This window comes from Glycine max, chromosome 8 (genome assembly GCF_000004515.6).
Source record: "Glycine max cultivar Williams 82 chromosome 8, Glycine_max_v4.0, whole genome shotgun sequence".
NCBI classification, from domain to species: domain Eukaryota; kingdom Viridiplantae; phylum Streptophyta; class Magnoliopsida; order Fabales; family Fabaceae; genus Glycine; species Glycine max.
Genome location: NC_038244.2, coordinates 45,676,797 through 45,695,555, shown reverse-complemented (window position 1 = coordinate 45,695,555; position 18,759 = coordinate 45,676,797). Strand labels below are relative to the sequence as shown.

At 32.3% G+C, this 18,759-nt stretch overlaps 3 protein-coding genes and 1 long non-coding RNA gene across 5 annotated transcripts; 1 reads left to right on the top strand and 3 right to left on the bottom strand.

Moving 5' to 3' along the window:
• The first annotated feature begins 177 nt into the window (after nucleotides 1–177).
• On the top strand, nucleotides 178–5,277 carry LOC102660936 (uncharacterized). Of its 2 annotated transcripts, XR_001389652.2 has the most exons (5): nucleotides 178–896; nucleotides 1,342–2,912; nucleotides 3,057–3,158; nucleotides 4,082–4,386; nucleotides 4,704–5,277. It is a non-coding gene; the product is annotated as an uncharacterized lncRNA (long non-coding RNA). The 2 variants fall into 2 exon arrangements; XR_001389651.2 differs by having other exon boundaries at nucleotides 180–896; nucleotides 4,082–5,277.
• A 4,174-nt stretch (nucleotides 5,278–9,451) lies between these two features.
• On the bottom strand, nucleotides 9,452–12,340 carry LOC100775363 (probable inactive dual specificity protein phosphatase-like At4g18593). Its single transcript, XM_003532227.5, has 3 exons — nucleotides 12,233–12,340; nucleotides 9,877–10,151; nucleotides 9,452–9,788 (listed from the first exon to the last, which is right to left on the bottom strand). The coding sequence occupies exons 2-3, from the start codon at nucleotides 10,112–10,114 to the stop codon at nucleotides 9,634–9,636; spliced, it is 393 nt and encodes a 130-aa protein (XP_003532275.1). The 5' UTR covers nucleotides 10,115–10,151; nucleotides 12,233–12,340; the 3' UTR covers nucleotides 9,452–9,633.
• Nucleotides 12,341–13,421: 1,081 nt separating this feature from the next.
• On the bottom strand, nucleotides 13,422–16,914 carry LOC100817412 (UDP-glucose flavonoid 3-O-glucosyltransferase 7-like). Its single transcript, XM_014779492.2, has 2 exons — nucleotides 16,776–16,914; nucleotides 13,422–14,287 (listed from the first exon to the last, which is right to left on the bottom strand). The coding sequence occupies exon 2, from the start codon at nucleotides 14,123–14,125 to the stop codon at nucleotides 13,628–13,630; it is 498 nt and encodes a 165-aa protein (XP_014634978.1). The 5' UTR covers nucleotides 14,126–14,287; nucleotides 16,776–16,914; the 3' UTR covers nucleotides 13,422–13,627.
• Nucleotides 16,915–17,084: 170 nt separating this feature from the next.
• On the bottom strand, nucleotides 17,085–17,522 carry LOC106794274 (UDP-glycosyltransferase 73B5-like). Its single transcript, XM_041017696.1, has one exon. The coding sequence runs from the start codon at nucleotides 17,520–17,522 to the stop codon at nucleotides 17,085–17,087; it is 438 nt and encodes a 145-aa protein (XP_040873630.1).
• Between the last annotated feature and the right edge of the window lie 1,237 nt (nucleotides 17,523–18,759).

Below are 18,759 nucleotides of genomic sequence, written 5' to 3'. Positions count from 1 at the left end.
CATATTACAACAAAGGGTAGGGAGACTAACCTGTTCGCGGAGAAGAAGAAGACAACCTTGGCGCGCCTCGCAGAGAAGAAGCAGGTTCACGGAGAAGAGAAGAAGAAGCAGGTTCACGGAAGAGAAGAAGAAGCTGTTCGAAAAAAGTGTTTCTTTGGAAAGAAATTCGTGCTTTTTATAATTTTATGTTAAAGGACAAAATGACCCATTCATAAAAATTGATAGGTGCACCTAGCATTTCCCTCTTTCTCCCAACTCACGAAGCCATTGCCACGAGCCTTCTCTCCAAGCGCTGGAAGCCGTTGTGGCATTCCGTCCCCGCCTTCGACCTCGACGATGAACCGTTTCTCCAAAACGACAAACCCTACTCCTCCTTCTTGACGTTCGCCTACGTCGCCATTCTCTCTCGCAACCCCTCCCACTCCATCACGCACTTCCACCTCAACTCCAGCGTGTGCCGAAACCAAAACGACCTCCTCCATTTCAACATATGGCTAAACGCCATCGTTGTTCAGCTTGACGTCAAACACCTCCAAATCGAGGCACCGCGAAATCACAGTCTGGCGCTGCTCCAAATTTTGAGCAGCATCTTCAACTACAAAACGCTCGTCGTTCTCAAGCTGTGTCGGTTGTTTGTGGACAGTAACAGTGTTGAGTCCGTACACTTGCCAGAGCTCAAAACTCCGCCTTTGGATGATGCTAGGATGTTGGAGACCCGGTATCTTCCCCATTGTAGAGGATTTGCAAAGCGACTAAGGTTTTAATTTCTCCCCACTCAGTTGTTCTAGAGTTTCAGAGCATGCCCAAGTTGCTGAGGGCTAATATTTATGAAAATTACGGGTTTGAGATTCCTTTGGAGGCACTTTGTAATGTGGAGTATCTACGATTCTGTCTAGGTATGAATGCAAAACGAAAAAAAAAACTTTTTACTTTTCTTGTTAAATTGTTTTCGTTTTTAGATAAACAATTTTTGGCTTCATTCCTTAGTTGCAAAAGGTTTTAAAAAGCGGTCTGGGACTGTGATTGGGACCGCATCCACCCTAATTGTCCCCGATATCAAGAAACGCGACGAAATTGCTACACTACCGATATTTAATCCAACTAATCTCCAAGTAACCGAATTTCTCAACAAGAAAAAGTTAATAAACTTGGGTACAATGATTTCTTCTCTTTTGGACTCGCTCTCTTAGTGGTTGAATTTTACGCGAGTCCCATTAATTTAGGCCAAGGTTTTAAATTATAGAAGAGTGTGTTTCAAGAAAATAGTCTTAAAACATTGATACTAGCAATCTTCTATTAGAAAATGTCACCAGTATTTTTCATGTTTTGTCTTTAAAACAGTCACTGATCAACCACCAAGTACGCTTTCCTTGGTTTCACAATTTTATTCATTTGGAGCTCATCTTTGGGAGATTTATGAACTGGCATTTGATGTTGGAAATGCTCAAGCATTGCCCCACGCTTCAAACTTTTGTGCCTAATTTTTTCCTGTTGAAAGGTATTCTCGCGAGGTTTGGTATTATACAGAGTATGGTCCTGAATGCATTTCTTCATAGCTAAGAAAGTGCACTGTTCTGAATTATAAAGACAAGGTCTGCAAGCTGCTATTTGTGAAATATATTGCTGAATTCAAGAACTTTACATACCTTGACAATCCATAATCCACAATTTACAGCATCAGCATTACTTATTCCTTGAATCTTTGGGACTGCTGGGCAAGCTTGAAAAGCTACAAGAATTGATGGTGTTTCTGAGGAGCTGTGCAAATTGCGAACTTTTATTTATATGATTACATATATAGGCTTCTAGATAGGTGCAAATTGTTCTTGGATGATTACATTTTCAGTTTGGCTTCTACATTAATGCAACTCATTATTTTCGAGTGTTGTTAGGCTTGTTATGAACTTATGATATATATTAGTTAAATCAATATTTGTTATCTCATATTTGTGTGTATAATATTGGTTAATTCATTTAGTGTCCATTTTCCTATTTATCTGCTTGGTATTTGGCCAGTTTGTTCTTGAGTAGATAGGACTGGATTTAGATCTCCTAACTTGAGTATACTTCAGCATGTCTACAAGGTAGGTCGTTAACCTCTAACTTGTTCTGAGCTCATAACCACCAAGGCTGACCCCAAATAGCAACCACTTGGAATTGAGTATTTTCTTCTAGTTCCTCATACTGCTTTTATCCTCCACCACCTCTTCTATTAAAATTCAGTTGGGTGCAAGCATGCATGTTTGACACAAAATGTTATGCTATTGCTTTGAAGTTTGTATTTGACTTGGAACTTAAATAAGCGCTCATTCAAGAAAGCTATTTTTAAAAGCAAATAAAGCAGATGTAGAATACTGGTAGTCATGGTATACTGTATTAAAAACCAACTATTACACATTCTCTAGTATGCTATACGTCTTACTTTTTTCTTGGTTAAATTCTTGAGGTGTGATTTGTTTTGGTGTTAATTTGTGGTCATCCTTCCTTTTGTTTTGATGAGGTGTGTTCTGTTGTTGAAATTTTATTAGAAAGAAATTCTGATAGAGTAGAAAAGGTAGCCCATTTTGCAAGTCTAGGTGGACTGATTTCAACTTTTTTACAAGACAAATGTGTAAATGATGCTATGGGCTCTTTAGATTTTTTTTATGGTGTTATTTTAGTTTTCACAGACTAAGAATGGTAAGAATGTCCTCTTCAATAAGTCCTATTTGTTTATGGTGTTATTTTGGTTTTCACCCCTAATTTGGTTTAATTTCGTTTTTTACAATAGAAACTGGAAATTGTGTTCTCTCTTTATAGCTCTACGCTGGATCTCTCGACTCAGTGCTCCTAGTTCATCATAGCCTCCCTCTTTCTTGCGGGTGGTTAGGTTCATCTCCCCCATCTTTGTGCATTTCTCCTCTCAAATTAGGGTTTGTTGCTACAATATATGTTTCACTTTTCATTTCATTGATTTGTGTTTCGTTTTTCATTTCATTAATTTGTGTTTCATTGATTTCATTGCTATCGTTTTATAACGTGGGATTTGGTTTAATATTATTCATTTTTCACAATAGGAACTGGAAATTGTATTCTCTCTCTACAGCTCTACACTCGATCCCTTGACTTAATGCTCTTAGTTCATCATAGCCACCCCCCTCTTTCTTGTTGGCGATTAGGTTCGTCCCTCCCCCCCTCTCTCATCTTTGTGCATTTCTACTCTCAAATTTTGTTGCTACAATTTATGTTTTGCTTTTATTTTTCATTGATTTGTGTTTCAATTTTGATTTTATAGATTTGTATTTAGTTTTTCATTTCATTAATTTGTGTTCCATTGATTTCATTGCTATCGATTTATAATGAGCGATTTGGTTTAATTTTATTCATTTTTCACAGTAGAAATTGGAAATTGAATCAACCCGCAGTACAAAATGCGATTTGTTCAATTTTTGTTTTTTCAGTTTTATCCTTTTTTGTTTTTTATACCTATTTAAAACGATTTGATTGGTTTTAAGACTCCTATTAAAAATATTTATTTATGATAAAATTTAATTACATAAAATATTTATCATACAAAACACACCAAATAAAATACGTACTAATTATTAGATATATTTAATATTTTATTTAACAAGTGTTTTCCATTAAAATATTTTATTTAACAAGTGTTTTCCATTAAAATATAGGTTAATTTTATTTTGATACATTAATATTTAAAAATTTTATTTTAATCTTTTACATTTTCGAAAGATTTTATTTTAGTCATTTTTTTCAATTTTCTGTCCACAACCTTTCTGTTATTGTTAACTTTTAAATTTTGTAATAATTAATGTAACAATGTTTATGTTTCTTTAACTTTTATTTTGTTCATCTAAATGATATCTTTGATCACGCCACGGAAGTTGTTGTTCATGTGCTCTTTGGGAATCCTCGAAGCTCTTGTAGGATCCAATGTGGCTTTTTTTGTTGTAATGAGCTTATAATTTTTAAAATAAAATAAAGACATTGTATTTTATTTTATTTTTTTATGATTATAGCAATGCTTTTATTTAATATTATGATATATTAACCGATTTTTATGAAATTATATTTTTATATTCAGAATGGAAAGAAATTGAGTCCGAAAAGAGAAGGTGGTTATTGTATTAAGTGTGAGAATGGAAAGGGAGGAGGACACACTGATCAGCTTACCCAACAGAGTGCTATGTCACATTCTGTCCTTCCTCCCAAATACTAACGCCATCGCCACAAGCTAGCCTTCTCTCGAAGTGCTGGCGGGCAGGCGGTGCGGCTCTCCGTCCTCGACCTCGACGACAACCTTACTCCTCCTTCCTTAACTGAGCATGCCCAAGTTGCTGAGGGCAGATATATATTTGTCATAACGATGGCTTCGAGATTTCTCTCAAGGTGGTGTGTAATGTGAAGTATCTGTGGTTCTACTTACCAGTGACGAATCCTAAACCCTAAGTCAATGGATACAAATTATAAAAAATAAAATCAGTGAATTCAATTATATAAATATAAATGAAATAAAATATAAAAATATAAGATTTTATTTACAAATTTGATAAATTTTAAAAAATGAGGGGATGCAAGTGCACACCCTCACATGACTGGAGGTCCGCCAGTGTTACTTAGAGGTTTGCTGATTTGTTTTCTTTTTTTAGATAAACAAGTACTAAAATATTGCCTGAATATTCATGTTGTCTTTACAACTTTTGCAGCGTCACCAATAGTGTTTTCCTGTGTTTCATAATTTGATTCGTTTGGAGCTCAACTTTAGGAGCAATATTATATGGAATTTGATGTTTGAAATGCTACAGCATTGCCCCAAGCTTCAAACTTTTGTTCTTAATAAGCTTTTGTCTTTGCACTCGTCTCGTCCGAAGATTTGGGCTTGCCCACAATATGTTCCTAAATGCATTGCTACGAGACTTAAAAGGTGCACTATTAAGAATTATGAAGGCAAGGAATGAGAGCTGCAATTTGCAAAATATATAATGCAGAATTCAAGAGCTTTACAGATCATGACAGTCTACAAGAGATATTCCTCAAATCGACGATACAACCTTGAAATGCTACAAAAATTGGCCATGTGCCAGAGTGGCAATTCGACTTTCAAACTTTTATTTGAATGATGGTAATTGATAGGCTTGTAGGTAGTGCAATTGTTTCCGGATGATTACATTTTTTATTGGCTTCTACATAAAATGCGACTCATGGTTTTGGAGGATTGGTAGTATATTGTTATGAACTTGTGATATAGTATATTACATATTAAATCTAATTTTGGTTACACATATTTGTGTTTGTGTGTACAATATAGGTTAACTCATTTAGTGTCTATTTTGCTATTCATCTGTTTCATTTTGTATTTAATCTGTTTGTTATTCAGTACATAGGACTGGATTTATAGCTCTGAACTTTGAGTATGCTTCAGCATGTCTACAATGTGGATCATTAAATTAACCTCAAAATATTTTTGAACTCATTACCACTGAGGCTGACCTAAGATACAAACTGCTTAGAATATGTTATTTTCTTGTGGCTCCTCAACCCCCTTCTCCTCTCCCACTTCTATTGAAATTTCAGTTAGGTGCGACTAGCTAGCATGTATGTTTGACACAAAAGGTTATGCATTTGCTTTTGAAGTTAGCGATTGACTTGGAACTTAGCGGAGTGCTCATTCAAGAAAGTTGTGTTTAAAAGATATAAGGGAAGATAAAGTAAACTAAGAATACTATATGGTTAATTTTGTTTTTAGTTTGTTGGTAATTTCCTCTGCACATATTTTCAACTTTCCAGTGGCACAAGAAAATATAGCACCATGGTTTTTATGCCCCTCTCCTGTAAAAATATGTTTTTTTTTCTTTTGGTAGGGGACAGGATAATTGCTTTTTTAGGTTTAGCATTTGATTTTTCCTCCAAATTGTACTAGGAGATAATTCCATGCTTTGTATTTGAACTCAACCATTATTGTTTTCTTGCACGCAATTGATTTGTTTACATTTCCTAGTATGTTATATGTTGGTTAAATTAATTATTTAGTCATTTAATTTATTTTTTGGGTTTGGTTCTTTAATTTATTTTTTATTCAATTTAGTTTTTTAATTTTTCAAATCAATTTAATTTAGTCTTTTAGTTTAAATTATAAGAAATCATATTTTGTGATATTCAAAATCACTAGCAAGTAATTTTAAACTGTCATAAAATTCACATTAAAAAAAAATCAAATTTAAAAATTAAAGGATTAAAATCAACCAAAAATGTCAATTTATTATTTTTTTTAATGTTGAATGTAATGTCTTCCATGAAAATAATTATTTGGAGCCACTTTAAAAATAGGGTAAATAAATAAAGAATTAAACTTAATTTTTTTAAGATGATAGATCAATCTAAAAAGATAAAATAAGAGTAAAAGTAAAATTTAACCTTAAAAGTATTAATTAACTGTTTGAGATACGATCAAAATATTCACAAAAAAAGATCAAGATATCATTATTTATTTATTTATTTATTAAACTATATAAGATAAGATGTCCAAAAAAAAAATCATCTTATTGGATAGAATTTAATAATATATCATAAGTGATTTTAATGAAATTGTACTTTATTTTCACAAGACAAAAAAAAAAAAAATGGTTATAAAAAAACATCAAAGAAGAAGAAGAAAGAGAAGGTAGTTATTCTACTCTACCTTTCTCAGCGCGCCTTCCCCTGAATCGCAGAATGGGAGAGGAGGACAAGCTGAGCGCGTTGGACGACGACGACCTCGACCTCGACGACAAAGCCTTTCTCCAAAACGACAAACCCTACTCCTCCTTCTTTACGTTCGCCGACACCGCCATTCACTCACTCATCCCCTCACGCGCTTCTGCTTCAACTCCAGCATGTTCTGAGACCGCAACGACCTCTCTTACTCCCACATAGAGTCATGGCTAAACGTCGTCGTTCAGCAGCCTCGAATTTCCGAGCAGCGTCTTCAACTGCACAACGCTCGTCGTCCAGGTACACCACCATTGGGTCCATTCACCTGCCCGCGCTCAAAACGCTACATTTCGATTCTATTTTTGCCAATAATTGGGATTTATGCTGTGTTTATTTATCACTGCTCGTCGTCCAGGTACACCACCGCGATTAACGAACTTTGTTTTTAGTTCCTCTGTGGTTTCCACTGCACATATATATTATCAACTTTACAGTGGCATAAGAAAGTAGTACTACGGTTTTTATGGCCCTCTCATGTAAAAAAAAAAATTCGCCACAGGAATGGATAATGGCTTTTTTTTTAGGTTTAACATTTGATTTTGGTACAACTGGTAGTCATGATATATACATTAAAAACCAACTACTGCAGTCTTATTTATCTATTTGTAATGATGACAGATAGAAGGTGATAATTCCATACGTTGTATGTGAACTCAATATCGTGTTCTTGTATGTAAAATGGATGGTTTACATTTCTTATTATGTTAGATGTTATATGTCCTTTTCTTTTTTAGTTAAGTGTATGAGATGTGATTTGCTTTAGTGTTAATTTGTAGCATGCTTCCTTTCATTTTGATGAGTTTTTGTTCTGCTGTTCTTGAATTTTATTAGAAAGAAATTCTGATAAGTATAAAAAGGTCATTTGTAGGTCTGGATGGATTGATATCAACATTTTTTATTTACAAAGACAAATAGTCTAAATGATGCCATGGACTCTTTAGATTTTGTTTTTTGAATTAATTTAGTTTTTATACTAGGAATGGTAAGAATGTCCCTTTTAATATGATGAATTGTTCTGATGTTCATAGTGCTTAGTTTACTAGATAATCCTTTATTTGCCTAAGATAACACCATTGGATTTGAGAATAACACTTATATCCTCTGAACTACTAGGCTAGGCATCTATACACCATGGCTATATTGGTGGTTGTTTTGTATATTTTTAAAACTGTAGAATCTAATGACAGGAATGCTTAATCATTGGGTTGTTTGTTCGCCTTCTTTTGAAATTTCTGTTATATGTGAGGATCATAACTATATTACTTGTTCGTTAATTTTTTTTATCTTATTTAATTGTGGTCCATTCTAAGTTCATGGGAATATATTAGTTAATCTCAGCCAGTCAAAAAACAAATATTAGTTAATCTCAGGATCCAATTGCAAGGTAAAAAACTTGATATCCATCGGGGTAGGTACTGATATTTTTAGTGGCATGAGCGAACTGAAAAATTATACCCTCATAATCATTTAAATTTTATTTTGCATTTTTGTGACAAAATCAATAATAATTTGTGGATAATCAATTTTGAAATAATCATATTCAATAGAAATCAAAACAAGTTTCTTTAATCTACCTTGAGTCATAGTTTCAAATAGGATTTTAACAATTTTAAATTTGACAAATTAACTTCTTTTGGTGTATGCAATAGTAGCAAAAATAGTTAATATTATTTTGTAAATTGTTCATGCATTAGGAAAACAATTAAATATTTTTAAATAACTCAATATCATAAAGTTTGATTTTAATTTGTTGTTGAAGTTTGAATCATAATCATTATAATTTTTTCTTCAAGAACTTTGTTTATATAATTAAGTTAAAAAGCTAATAACAATGGAAGGAAATAATATGTCATATCCTTCTTCTCTTTTACTATGGTGGAGTTTAAGTAGAAGTAGTAGCAGGTCATAGGGGTTGAAATTGAATTTAGTTACATGGTTTGTAGAATTAGTTTTTTTTTTTTTTTAAATTTGAGGGGAGTTTGTAGAATTAGTTAAGGGACAAAAACAACTAAACAAATGTGAAGATCAAATTACGCTATTGCGTTTATTAATGTTATAGATTATAAATGAATATTTATCTTAAATGAGTATTTATAGGAACTAATCTTGAATAAGAGCATTTTTATAGGGTTTTTTTAGAGCAGTGTTATTTCCTCCGAAAGTTGGAGGCCTAACAGTCCGTTGAACCTTTAAAAAATGGACACCTGTCAGACAGTTTTATTACAAAAAAATTATTGAATTTAACATTTTAACTAAAATTTGTCTCTTTCCAAAACTGCTATGAGTCTGACCCATGACCAAAAAAAGTTTGACCCAAATGAATTTCACATGCTGATCAAAATAGTGCAGTTTTATTAGCGGACGCCTAGAAGTATCTTTCCTTAGGATCTAGTTTTTTTTTCATACAGAATAAGAAAAATGATTTTCACATATTAGTTTTGAAATTATTATTTTATTCAAACTAAAAAATTTATAATTAAGTCCTCTCAAGTTATTATTAATTTTTTCGTCTAGCTACTAGCTCAATAAGTTGATAGTTTGTGAACGATATTGAAGTCCAAATAATTTCCATTACAAAAATTCTTATTCCTCTATCATGACCCAAATTACATACATCGTGGTATCACTTTTGACATGCCAGTCATTACATCTGAACATGGTGAAAAAATGAAAATTTTAATGGTGAAAAAACAGAAGGAAAAAAAAGAGGAACTTATATTGCAGATTAGTATGATAAGAACCATTTACTGTATGTTTCATTCAAAAACTAGCATGAAGTTGTACAATGCAATCTTCCAAGCTAAGCTGCCATATGTCTTTTGTTCACAAAAAGGATAACCTAAAATTTTTCTAGCTCTGGTCTTCTAGGAATGCAAGGTGATTGGTTTACATATTGCACTCATCTAATCGGCTTTTATGCAGCTGAAACGCAGGGTTAACCCAGGCTCCACAGCTGCACTGCATACCGGCCCAGTTGAAGTTACCCAAACGAGCATTACAACCCATACAGAGAAGTTTATCCTCCACATGACCTTCGTGTACTTCAAATCCAATCCATATCCAGTGTTAGTGTGAAGTTTGACAAAATATTTTATGGCAAATAAAATATGAGGGGAATTTTACAAGTACCTGCTTGCATCCATTTCATGGGCTCAACAAATACTGAGGTGCAATCAACTGATTGCTTTTCCGTTTCCCAGGATTGACTGCTTCTCTTTTTCCACTTGAAGCTTGATTCTCCTTTCCCGTGCTCATGGGAAACTATATTTTCCACTGAAGCAACAATTCTTCTGCATTTCTTACACCGGTATATAAGTTGAGGAGGTTTGGTCGTTGTCTCTGTCTGAGAGCTACCAGCTTCAGCCATTTGTATTAAATGATCAAATGATATTGTGATTGATGCACTGCAAATTTATAAGCAAAAGAATATGGAGAAAATCTTATCTTCATAAGAACTCATCTAGGCATAAAATTATAGTTGGAGGAAAAATAAATTTAAAGAATCAGAAAGCATAATTAATGAAAGAATTTGATGTCCAAAATTCACAGGCAATTAAAATTGCAATTAGCATGTAGAGTCATATAACAATTTTCACCAGAGCAATCTTCTCTCAGGTAGAGCACATTAACTGGATTTGCATCTGGCCATAATTATTTCTGAAGTTCAGAACAGACATACCAAGAAACCCACAGTTCATATAGGTTTTAGATTTTATTTCCATTGTGTGCATTATAAAAACACCTATGAATTAATTGTGATGCAAATTATATACTGGATGTGGAAGCAAAAATAATCAGGTAGCAGTGTAGCACTGTTAATATTAATGACTGTTGAGTCTAGAGGTACCTCTAAACACACAAGTAAAACAATGAAGATACAACATCTATATCCATTGTCTGAGCAAGCACATGCAAGGAAATGAACTTAAACTGCTAAGCGTTCATCTGAAGGAAATAACAAAACAGTGCTGAATAAGTGATAGAAGCCTTGAAATATATCTCTTGGTATGAATTTATAGAGATTTTGTTTAATGAACATTAACTCACATAAACCAGCTCAGACAAGGCCATAACGCTGACCTGCAGCATAACATGGATCCCACCAAAATTACCCATTCAAATGTTTTCTCACTTGCTTTATTCCCTTCCTTATTCATGCACAATATTCTCTTTGTTATGTAACTTTGACCCACACACAACACAGTACTGTAGTTATTCTAAGTTGAAGTTGGAGAAAGAAGGGAAATAAAACTATATGCTCATGAGAATAACCAGACGAAAATTTCACAAAAATGAAAGTTTCAACAGCCATTCCTATTCTAGATACACAGATTCACTTCGATGAATCAGCAAGCTATGGCAAGATGAGATGGAAAATAGGACCAAACATTAATCACCAGAGTCATATTGCAAAATGCACTGAAACGGATCTAACCAATTACAAAACCAAACATAAAAATTATGGGAGTAAACATCATACAAGAATGATGGTAAAAGTTTTGATTAAAAAACAAACCCATATTTACTACTGGTAATTAATCACCTAACTAACCAAATTCGTACTCAAATAGCTTATGAAAAATACTACCAAAATTCTGTTTGTACAGTGCAATAGAGAACACACCAATAATAATACAGACAAATCAACTTATGTAAAGGATCTGTTAAAATCACAAATGCAAAATTGTGGGGAAAAACACTTCCATTTAAAGTCATAACCAATTTACAACATATCATACACCTCTTAACCCACCAGTTATCAAATAATGTTGTCTAAACTACCAAGATGCTATCCTAGGTCAGTGTGACTTGCTTCAAACATATTCGCACAAACCATAAGGCAACCAGCATCCATGATGCATCTCAAACCGAATCAGAAGATTAAAATGAACAACTCGCAAGACAAACAGAAAGTACTAAAATGTTCTAAAGTCAACTTAATAACACTAAAGAAAAGGCTACCCTACTGTTATGTAATCAGCACAGGTTCAAACCAAAGGGGGCCCACAACGAAGCAATATCCAAAACCAAGAGAGATGGACGAAATGTAATACAAAGTAAAGAGAGCGAAAACTCAGAGTTTGTGAATAATAATAACTTTGATCTTTTAACTCAAGAATGCTTAAACCAAAGTACATAAACCAAGTAATACAACTCAACGAGTAACAAACTTATAACTAACTAACTCTCGTTCCTAACACGCAAATAAACATATTCACATTGCAAACGATCACCTAAAGTTGGCATTTTATCAAACACTTAATACACAACTACCATCACGTTATAAATCAAATTTAAATTCACGATATTGACAGGGGCGTTCAACTCAGATTCACAAAAATTTAAATTCCGTTCCCACACAGAGGCCATTTGCGAGTCATAGATGAATAAGAACAAAGCATCAGAGAAATTAAGAAAGATAAAAACAACAAACTTATCTGATATCTCTATAATTTATACAAAACAGAAAGGAAAAATGGGTTACCATTAACAATGAATGCTTTCCTCTGAGGGAAGGAAAATTGAGTGTCTAGAGAAGAGAAGAGAAGAGAGTGAGGACGACGTTGTTTGGCATGAGAGTTCATTGAATCAGTTTGTTTAAATTAAAAAAAAAACTAAAATAAATGATTTTTATATAAGTATTTTTTTAATAAAAAATACTTTAAACAAACACATTAGAAATTATAATTAAAAAAATAAACTTAAATAAATTTTTTGTAAAGTCCTGTTTAATCATAAAAAATATTGGTATAACGAGTTTTAATTTGTGTTTGGATTAAAATTATTAAACTTAAATTTGGAAGAGTATTTCAATTTTCAAGTTTCGTTAATTGAGTTTTAAAGATAAAAATTTATTTTCAAATATATGTTTAGGTAACGAAACTCCGCACATTATCCTAAATTAATCTTACTCTCAAACATTTGAAATGCTCCGATCGAAAATCAAAACATATTATTCTTTATATATTTCCTCCATCCTAATATAATTATTGTGTATGAGAAAAAAATAATAATTATTTTATTTTTAATGTAACACTAAAATACTAATTTTTGAGTTTTAGTTTTTTATATTTTCTTTTATTTTTATTTTTAATATATTTACCCAATTTTTTTATTATCTTCTTAAAAATAAATTATAATTTTATCATTTTATCTCATTTTACACTTTTCAACTATTTCAATAATTATTTTTTTAACACTTAAATTTACCCTCTACTTTCCCATTTATAAGATATTTTCAACCAATTTATGTCTCAAGAAGTAGTTAAGTAATTAATTTAATTAATCATATTAAATCTGTTAATTATTTGTATCAACATTATAAAATTATTCTTTTCTTATCTCTTTATATATCTACTTAATTGATTTTCATTAATGTTTGAAAAAAAATTAAATATGAAGAAAAAAATAATTAATACATCTAAAAATTAAAAAATAATTTTATAAAAAAGACCAAATAAATTTGTGAAAATAATTTTATCATTAGAAACAAAGGGAGTAATAAATTAACTTTTCAACTAATTTTATCTAACATCATCAAACTATTCCATTGTTAACAAAATAAAATTAGACATTTCAAATGTTAAACACCTCTTGAGAGAAAGAAAAAAAATAATATAAATATGATATACCATATAAAAAGACAAAAAGATATAAGAAGTGTTGACCATATGTTTACAAAATAAAATGTGTAAAAATCATTCCTTTATTGGTGATGGTATCGTGAATTAGTGTTTGATGTAGAGCACATGGTTGGAAAAGATGATGCATTTATCAAATATTATTTTGTGCTTGAAGCATAGTGTTCAACAATACTGATGAAAATGATGTGAAGCAAATCTAGAGTTCCAAAACAAAAGTTCAACCATAACCATTAACATCAACCATGGATATTCTTTTGTTTGAGGGATTGAACAAGGGCAGTGAGATTATTATAAGAGGAGCCACCCTTTTGAATAGCTTTATGTGCTTTTTCTTGCATATCTTTGGCTCGTTTTCTAAGTGACCCTCCTTCATCCTTCATCACCCTCTCCACAGCATTCTTAATTAGTTCCCAACCAACCACCTTACTCCCTGCATCATAAGAAGATATGCTCCACTCACACTCCCCCACCTCAACCCCAATTTTGTGCACTTCAGTCACCAACTTCTCATTCAAAAACTGCTCAGCGAATCTTGGCATGGTTATCAGTGGCACCCCAGCACTAATCCCTTCTGTCACTGAATTCCACCCACACTGCGTTAGGAACCCTCCAATCGCAACATGCTTCAATATTAACTCTTGATGGACCCACCCTCTCACTACCATTCCTCTGTTATTTTCCTTAGTCCTTTCTTCAAAACCATGTGGCAACCATTCTTCAACCTCAACATGCATATTTTTAGGAAACACCCAGAGGAACTCGTGCCCTGAGGCTTCAACCCCATGTGCTATCTCCAATTGTTGCTCTTTATTGTGACGACACAAGGTCCCAAAGCATATCTACAATACTGAATTGGGTTCCTTGGAGTTAAGCCAATTGAGGCACTCCTCGCTAATCTAAAAGGGAGGAGTTAGATAAAGAAAAATAATTAGAGTAGGCAAATTAAAACATGACAATGGATTGATAAATATGAAAAAAGAAGTTAAATTAATTATTTAGAGGTTGAAATGATCATAAGATGTGTGTGCTAAGAAGGTGTTCATCACAATCCGTCGCAAAGGAGAAATCTCCAACGTTGCTGCAATGTTGGTGCTCATAACCAATATGAACCATTACCAACTATATTTCTTGATAGTTAAGAAAGAATGTATCGATCGATAAGAACCCTTTTGTATTTATAAAGGTAGTATAGGACTAAAACTCATTTTGTTTTTTTCTTCAGAATAATTTTTAAAACAGTATATAAGGATCAAATAATTAATTTTAGTCGCAACATTGCTGGGTGTCAACCAATTAATCAACTACAGCTTAACAGTGTTAACAAAGATGTAATGGCAAGGATCAATCGTGAACAAAAAAATGCAGGTATAAGGACTAAAACTTACGTTTCTAATATTTAAAGTAGCATCAAATGTATATAGGAAATAAATGGATAATTTAACCCAAGAAAAATTTAGATGAATTAATGGCACAAATGATTAACATCACTGAGGAAGTGTCAATAAATGTCATTTGCCCATTACTTTGTAGAGTTATGCAAGTGTCAATAGTAAAACTCTAATTCAAATCAAAACAATTATTAACATTAATAAAAGTCTGACGAAGAAAGCCATTAAGAATATTAGGAAAAAAAATCAGTTACTAATGTTTCATATACAATAAAAGTACGACATGCTTGCCCATCACTGAAACTAATTTTAAGAAATTATAAATGAAAGCTATTAAAAATGTTTATTACATGAAAATAATATTTCTTAATAAAATATTTTATTTTTAAGTACTTAAAATGAATTAAGGAACATAATATATCCTACAAAACCAAGTAACTAAATTTGGAATAGCTAATCAAAATGAGAAATTTTGTCACTACCTTTATTTTTATTGTACATCCACATATTTCTTGATAAAAATCATGTGTGAAAAAATTAAACTTGAGTGTCTTACATTACTTTTTTGTTTTATAAAAAAGAATTATAATCGTCCCACTAAGAGTTGCCATCAAATGTTCACCTAAGACACTTAACCACTTATACGTCAAACCAATTTATAATTATTAGACATTTCAATAATCCCAGTGTGCTACTAATATTACTCATGAGACAGTTTTTTAATCATATGTTGGAATGAAGTCTTGCCTATCAAAAGCAACAATATTTTTTTGTCGGAGACTTTAAATATATACAAGATAGATATTTTTCTTTCAATATAAATTATTTCATACTAAAAAGCCATCACAATTCTATACTCATGAGGCATTTAATCATTAGAGTCAAAAGTATATATCGATAATTATATACACATATTCATTTATTCTAAACTATTTATGAGACAAAGTTATTTGTCATTAAATTATTTCAAAAATTTCATGACATTATTACGAATATGTTCAGATAAACTTCTATATAATCAGGAAAAGAATACAAAAAAAATGGAAGAAATTTTTTCATAAGTTCAAATTAATTTATGCATAAATTAAAAATAAACTTTTTGAAAAAAATCAGGATGAGAAAGCTTATATAAATCAGTTTATACATAAGTTAAAATTTTAATTTGTGAAAATTTATTTTATTTATTCTTATTATTTTTATAAGTGTTTGTGATTTGGAGAAATTTATTCAAATATATTTAAATATAAGGACTCTAACATCTTGATTTTTAACTTTTTGATTACTCACATTCCATTGTGAAGATAATTATTATAGGTCATTAATTTCATGATTACTCCAAATCAATAATATATAATTAAAATTCTTAAATAATAAACTATTAAAAAAGTAGATACATCTCCTTATCCAAATAATATTAATTAATTTTTTAGGTCACTCTTTAACTATATATCTAATATTTCTCTTATTCTGATTTAATTCAATTAGGACGTAACAAGAACCACAAGTATAAATTCATAATTATATATATACTTTTATTATAAGAGATGAGATGATTAAATAATAGTCTTTAAATCAAAATAGAAGATTAATATTATATATGCATGAGAGAATCAATATTAAATGTTAAATAGAGAATCAATATTAAATGCACCTGGGTCCATATCATTTACCAGCAATGCTTGGGTTCGGTATGGAAATGTAACACGACAATAATGCAGATGAAGATAAGACTAAATTAAATATATGATTTGACATGGAACAATCCATTACTCGATTTGATTTTTATTAGATTTGTCTCCCGGTGCTAAGATAAAAAGGATAAGTTATACCCATAAAATGGATATGCCACAAGAAGACTAACAATTAATATAATGAAAAAAGTTAGAATAAAACACTCAGTTTTCATTTTTCATGAAATAACACCAACTCTCCTTGCTTTTCATAAATATTTTTTTTAGAACATATGCAATTAATATACACGCAGGCACCCGCATACCTGATCCTTTTGTGATGTGCATGCCCTTTTCTTGGTAAAATTGAGCATGAGTGAAGTCATGCCAACGTGCCACACTTTAACGCCGGTGAGTTTTTGGTAACACTGCGTATACCCATCTTCGAGCTCCTCAAAGGAGTTGACAATAATACCATGTGTGTTGTTATGCTTGGTGTGCAGAAAAAGCTGAGCCAAAGCATCAAACCCGGGTGCTGATGATGGGTTGAAATCAAAGGTGATAGTGTGTGGGAGAACAGCAGGGACAACAAAAGGAACAACCGAAGGCAACACTTGGGGATGGCTATAAATGGCCTAAAAAACGCAATCAACGAAGATGGGCATGGGGGTGAAGAGCAGCGTGGGGACTCCCAGTTTCGAACTCCATCTAAACATGAAGTCTGAGATCAAAACATGAGGAGGGTTTTGCTGCACTAGGGTTTCTATTTGTGGTTTCAGAAGCAGCGCGGCCTTCAGAATCTTGTGGGCGGTTACGCTGTCTCCGGCGGAGGCTGCGTTTTCGAGGCCGGAAGGGAGACCAACTTGGTCGGAGGGGAAATCAAAGGTGTGGACATTGAGGTTGTTTGGGAGGACTTGAGCGTTGGAGGGAGTGGTGAGGATGGTGATGTGGTGCCCTTTTAAGGCCAAAATTTGAGCCAGGTTAATGAGCGGGATCGTGTGTCCTGGCGAAGGGAAAGGGAGGACATACATTTTTAGAGCCTCTGACCCTTCCATCTCTAATTGATTTTCCATGCCACTCCTGTTTATATACACACAGATCAACTTGTGTAAAGCATCTATTAGTCATTTCCAATTCAAAACGGATACAAAAATTTTATGTTGTCAGAAGAATATTTATTTATATAAATTTGTGAATGCAATATTTATATTATAGATTGATTTTTTAAACTAAAATTATGGGAAGACATTATATTATATTAAAAAGAACTTGAAAACTAGTAGTGATATCAAACATTGTTATCGGTGCGGCTTGACTTGCTTCAAAATACATAAGACAAACAAATAGCATCCACAATATTCTGATCTAAAGCTAAAATAATTAAAATTTGAGTTTTAGACCTATTCGGTCTGAGATCAAAGGCAACAGCAACTAAAACCAAAAGAATCTACCTTACCATCATCTAGCAACTCTGAAGGAGTTTGTGAAACATACATAATTTCGATATTATAAAATCATAACATAAATTCCTTTCTCCTACAGAGCAATGCAAGTAAGAAAAATAACAGAAAGGAATAGTGGTTTTACAAATGAAACCTTTTTCCTAAGAGATCAAAAAGAGGCCGAACCTGATAGATATCTCTGTCTTCTGATTCGTCTTTTCCCTTCTTTGTGTATTGTTATAATTTTTGTTGAGAGTGGGGTTATATATACCTATAACTTACTGCATCAGTGATCAATCTCCACCTACCCACGGTAAACCATCTTATTCTTTTAAACATATTTTTAATACACGTGGAAAGCATGGGAATTAATCACAGGACTAATACTGATCAATATTTAGTTGAAAGACTTTAAAAAAAAATATAAACACTCATTTTATCTTAACCCTCATTATTCCATTTACCCGTCAATAATGTAACGAGACTATGAGAGAAATAAGGAATCTGGGTGGTCCCATTCAATTTAAAATTAATTAACGTGCCGAATCATTATTTCTGTATGCTATAACAAACAGAGCCTTAGGGATGAATTTGCTGCTTCATTCATCAATCGATCTTTCAAAATTTAGAAGAAAGCAACGGACATTGATGCATAAGGATTAATACCTTTCCACACTTCCTTGTTTTATGTGAAATAATTCTCTATGATCTGATAAATGAGTCTGGACGCTTTTGCAACTTCTTTCATTTTTTGGACTCAATTCAATTGTGTGCATCAAGTCAAGTGCTAGTCCAAATCTCCAATAATAAGTTTTGTTTTGTCCCTTAGTGTGGGTCTAGGGTTTTTCTTATTAGTATGGAGGGGTTG

Coding starts and splice junctions, on each gene's coding strand:
- LOC100775363 (XM_003532227.5), bottom strand. CDS start 10,114: ATGGCTGAAGCTGGTAGCTCTCAGACAGAGACAACGACCAAACCTCCT. Junction 9,789..9,876: donor CATGAAATGGATGCAAGCAG/GTACTTGTAAAA, acceptor TTGGATTTGAAG/TACACGAAGGTCATGTGGAG.
- LOC100817412 (XM_014779492.2), bottom strand. CDS start 14,125: ATGCATGTTGAGGTTGAAGAATGGTTGCCACATGGTTTTGAAGAAAGG.
- LOC106794274 (XM_041017696.1), bottom strand. CDS start 17,522: ATGGAAAATCAATTAGAGATGGAAGGGTCAGAGGCTCTAAAAATGTAT.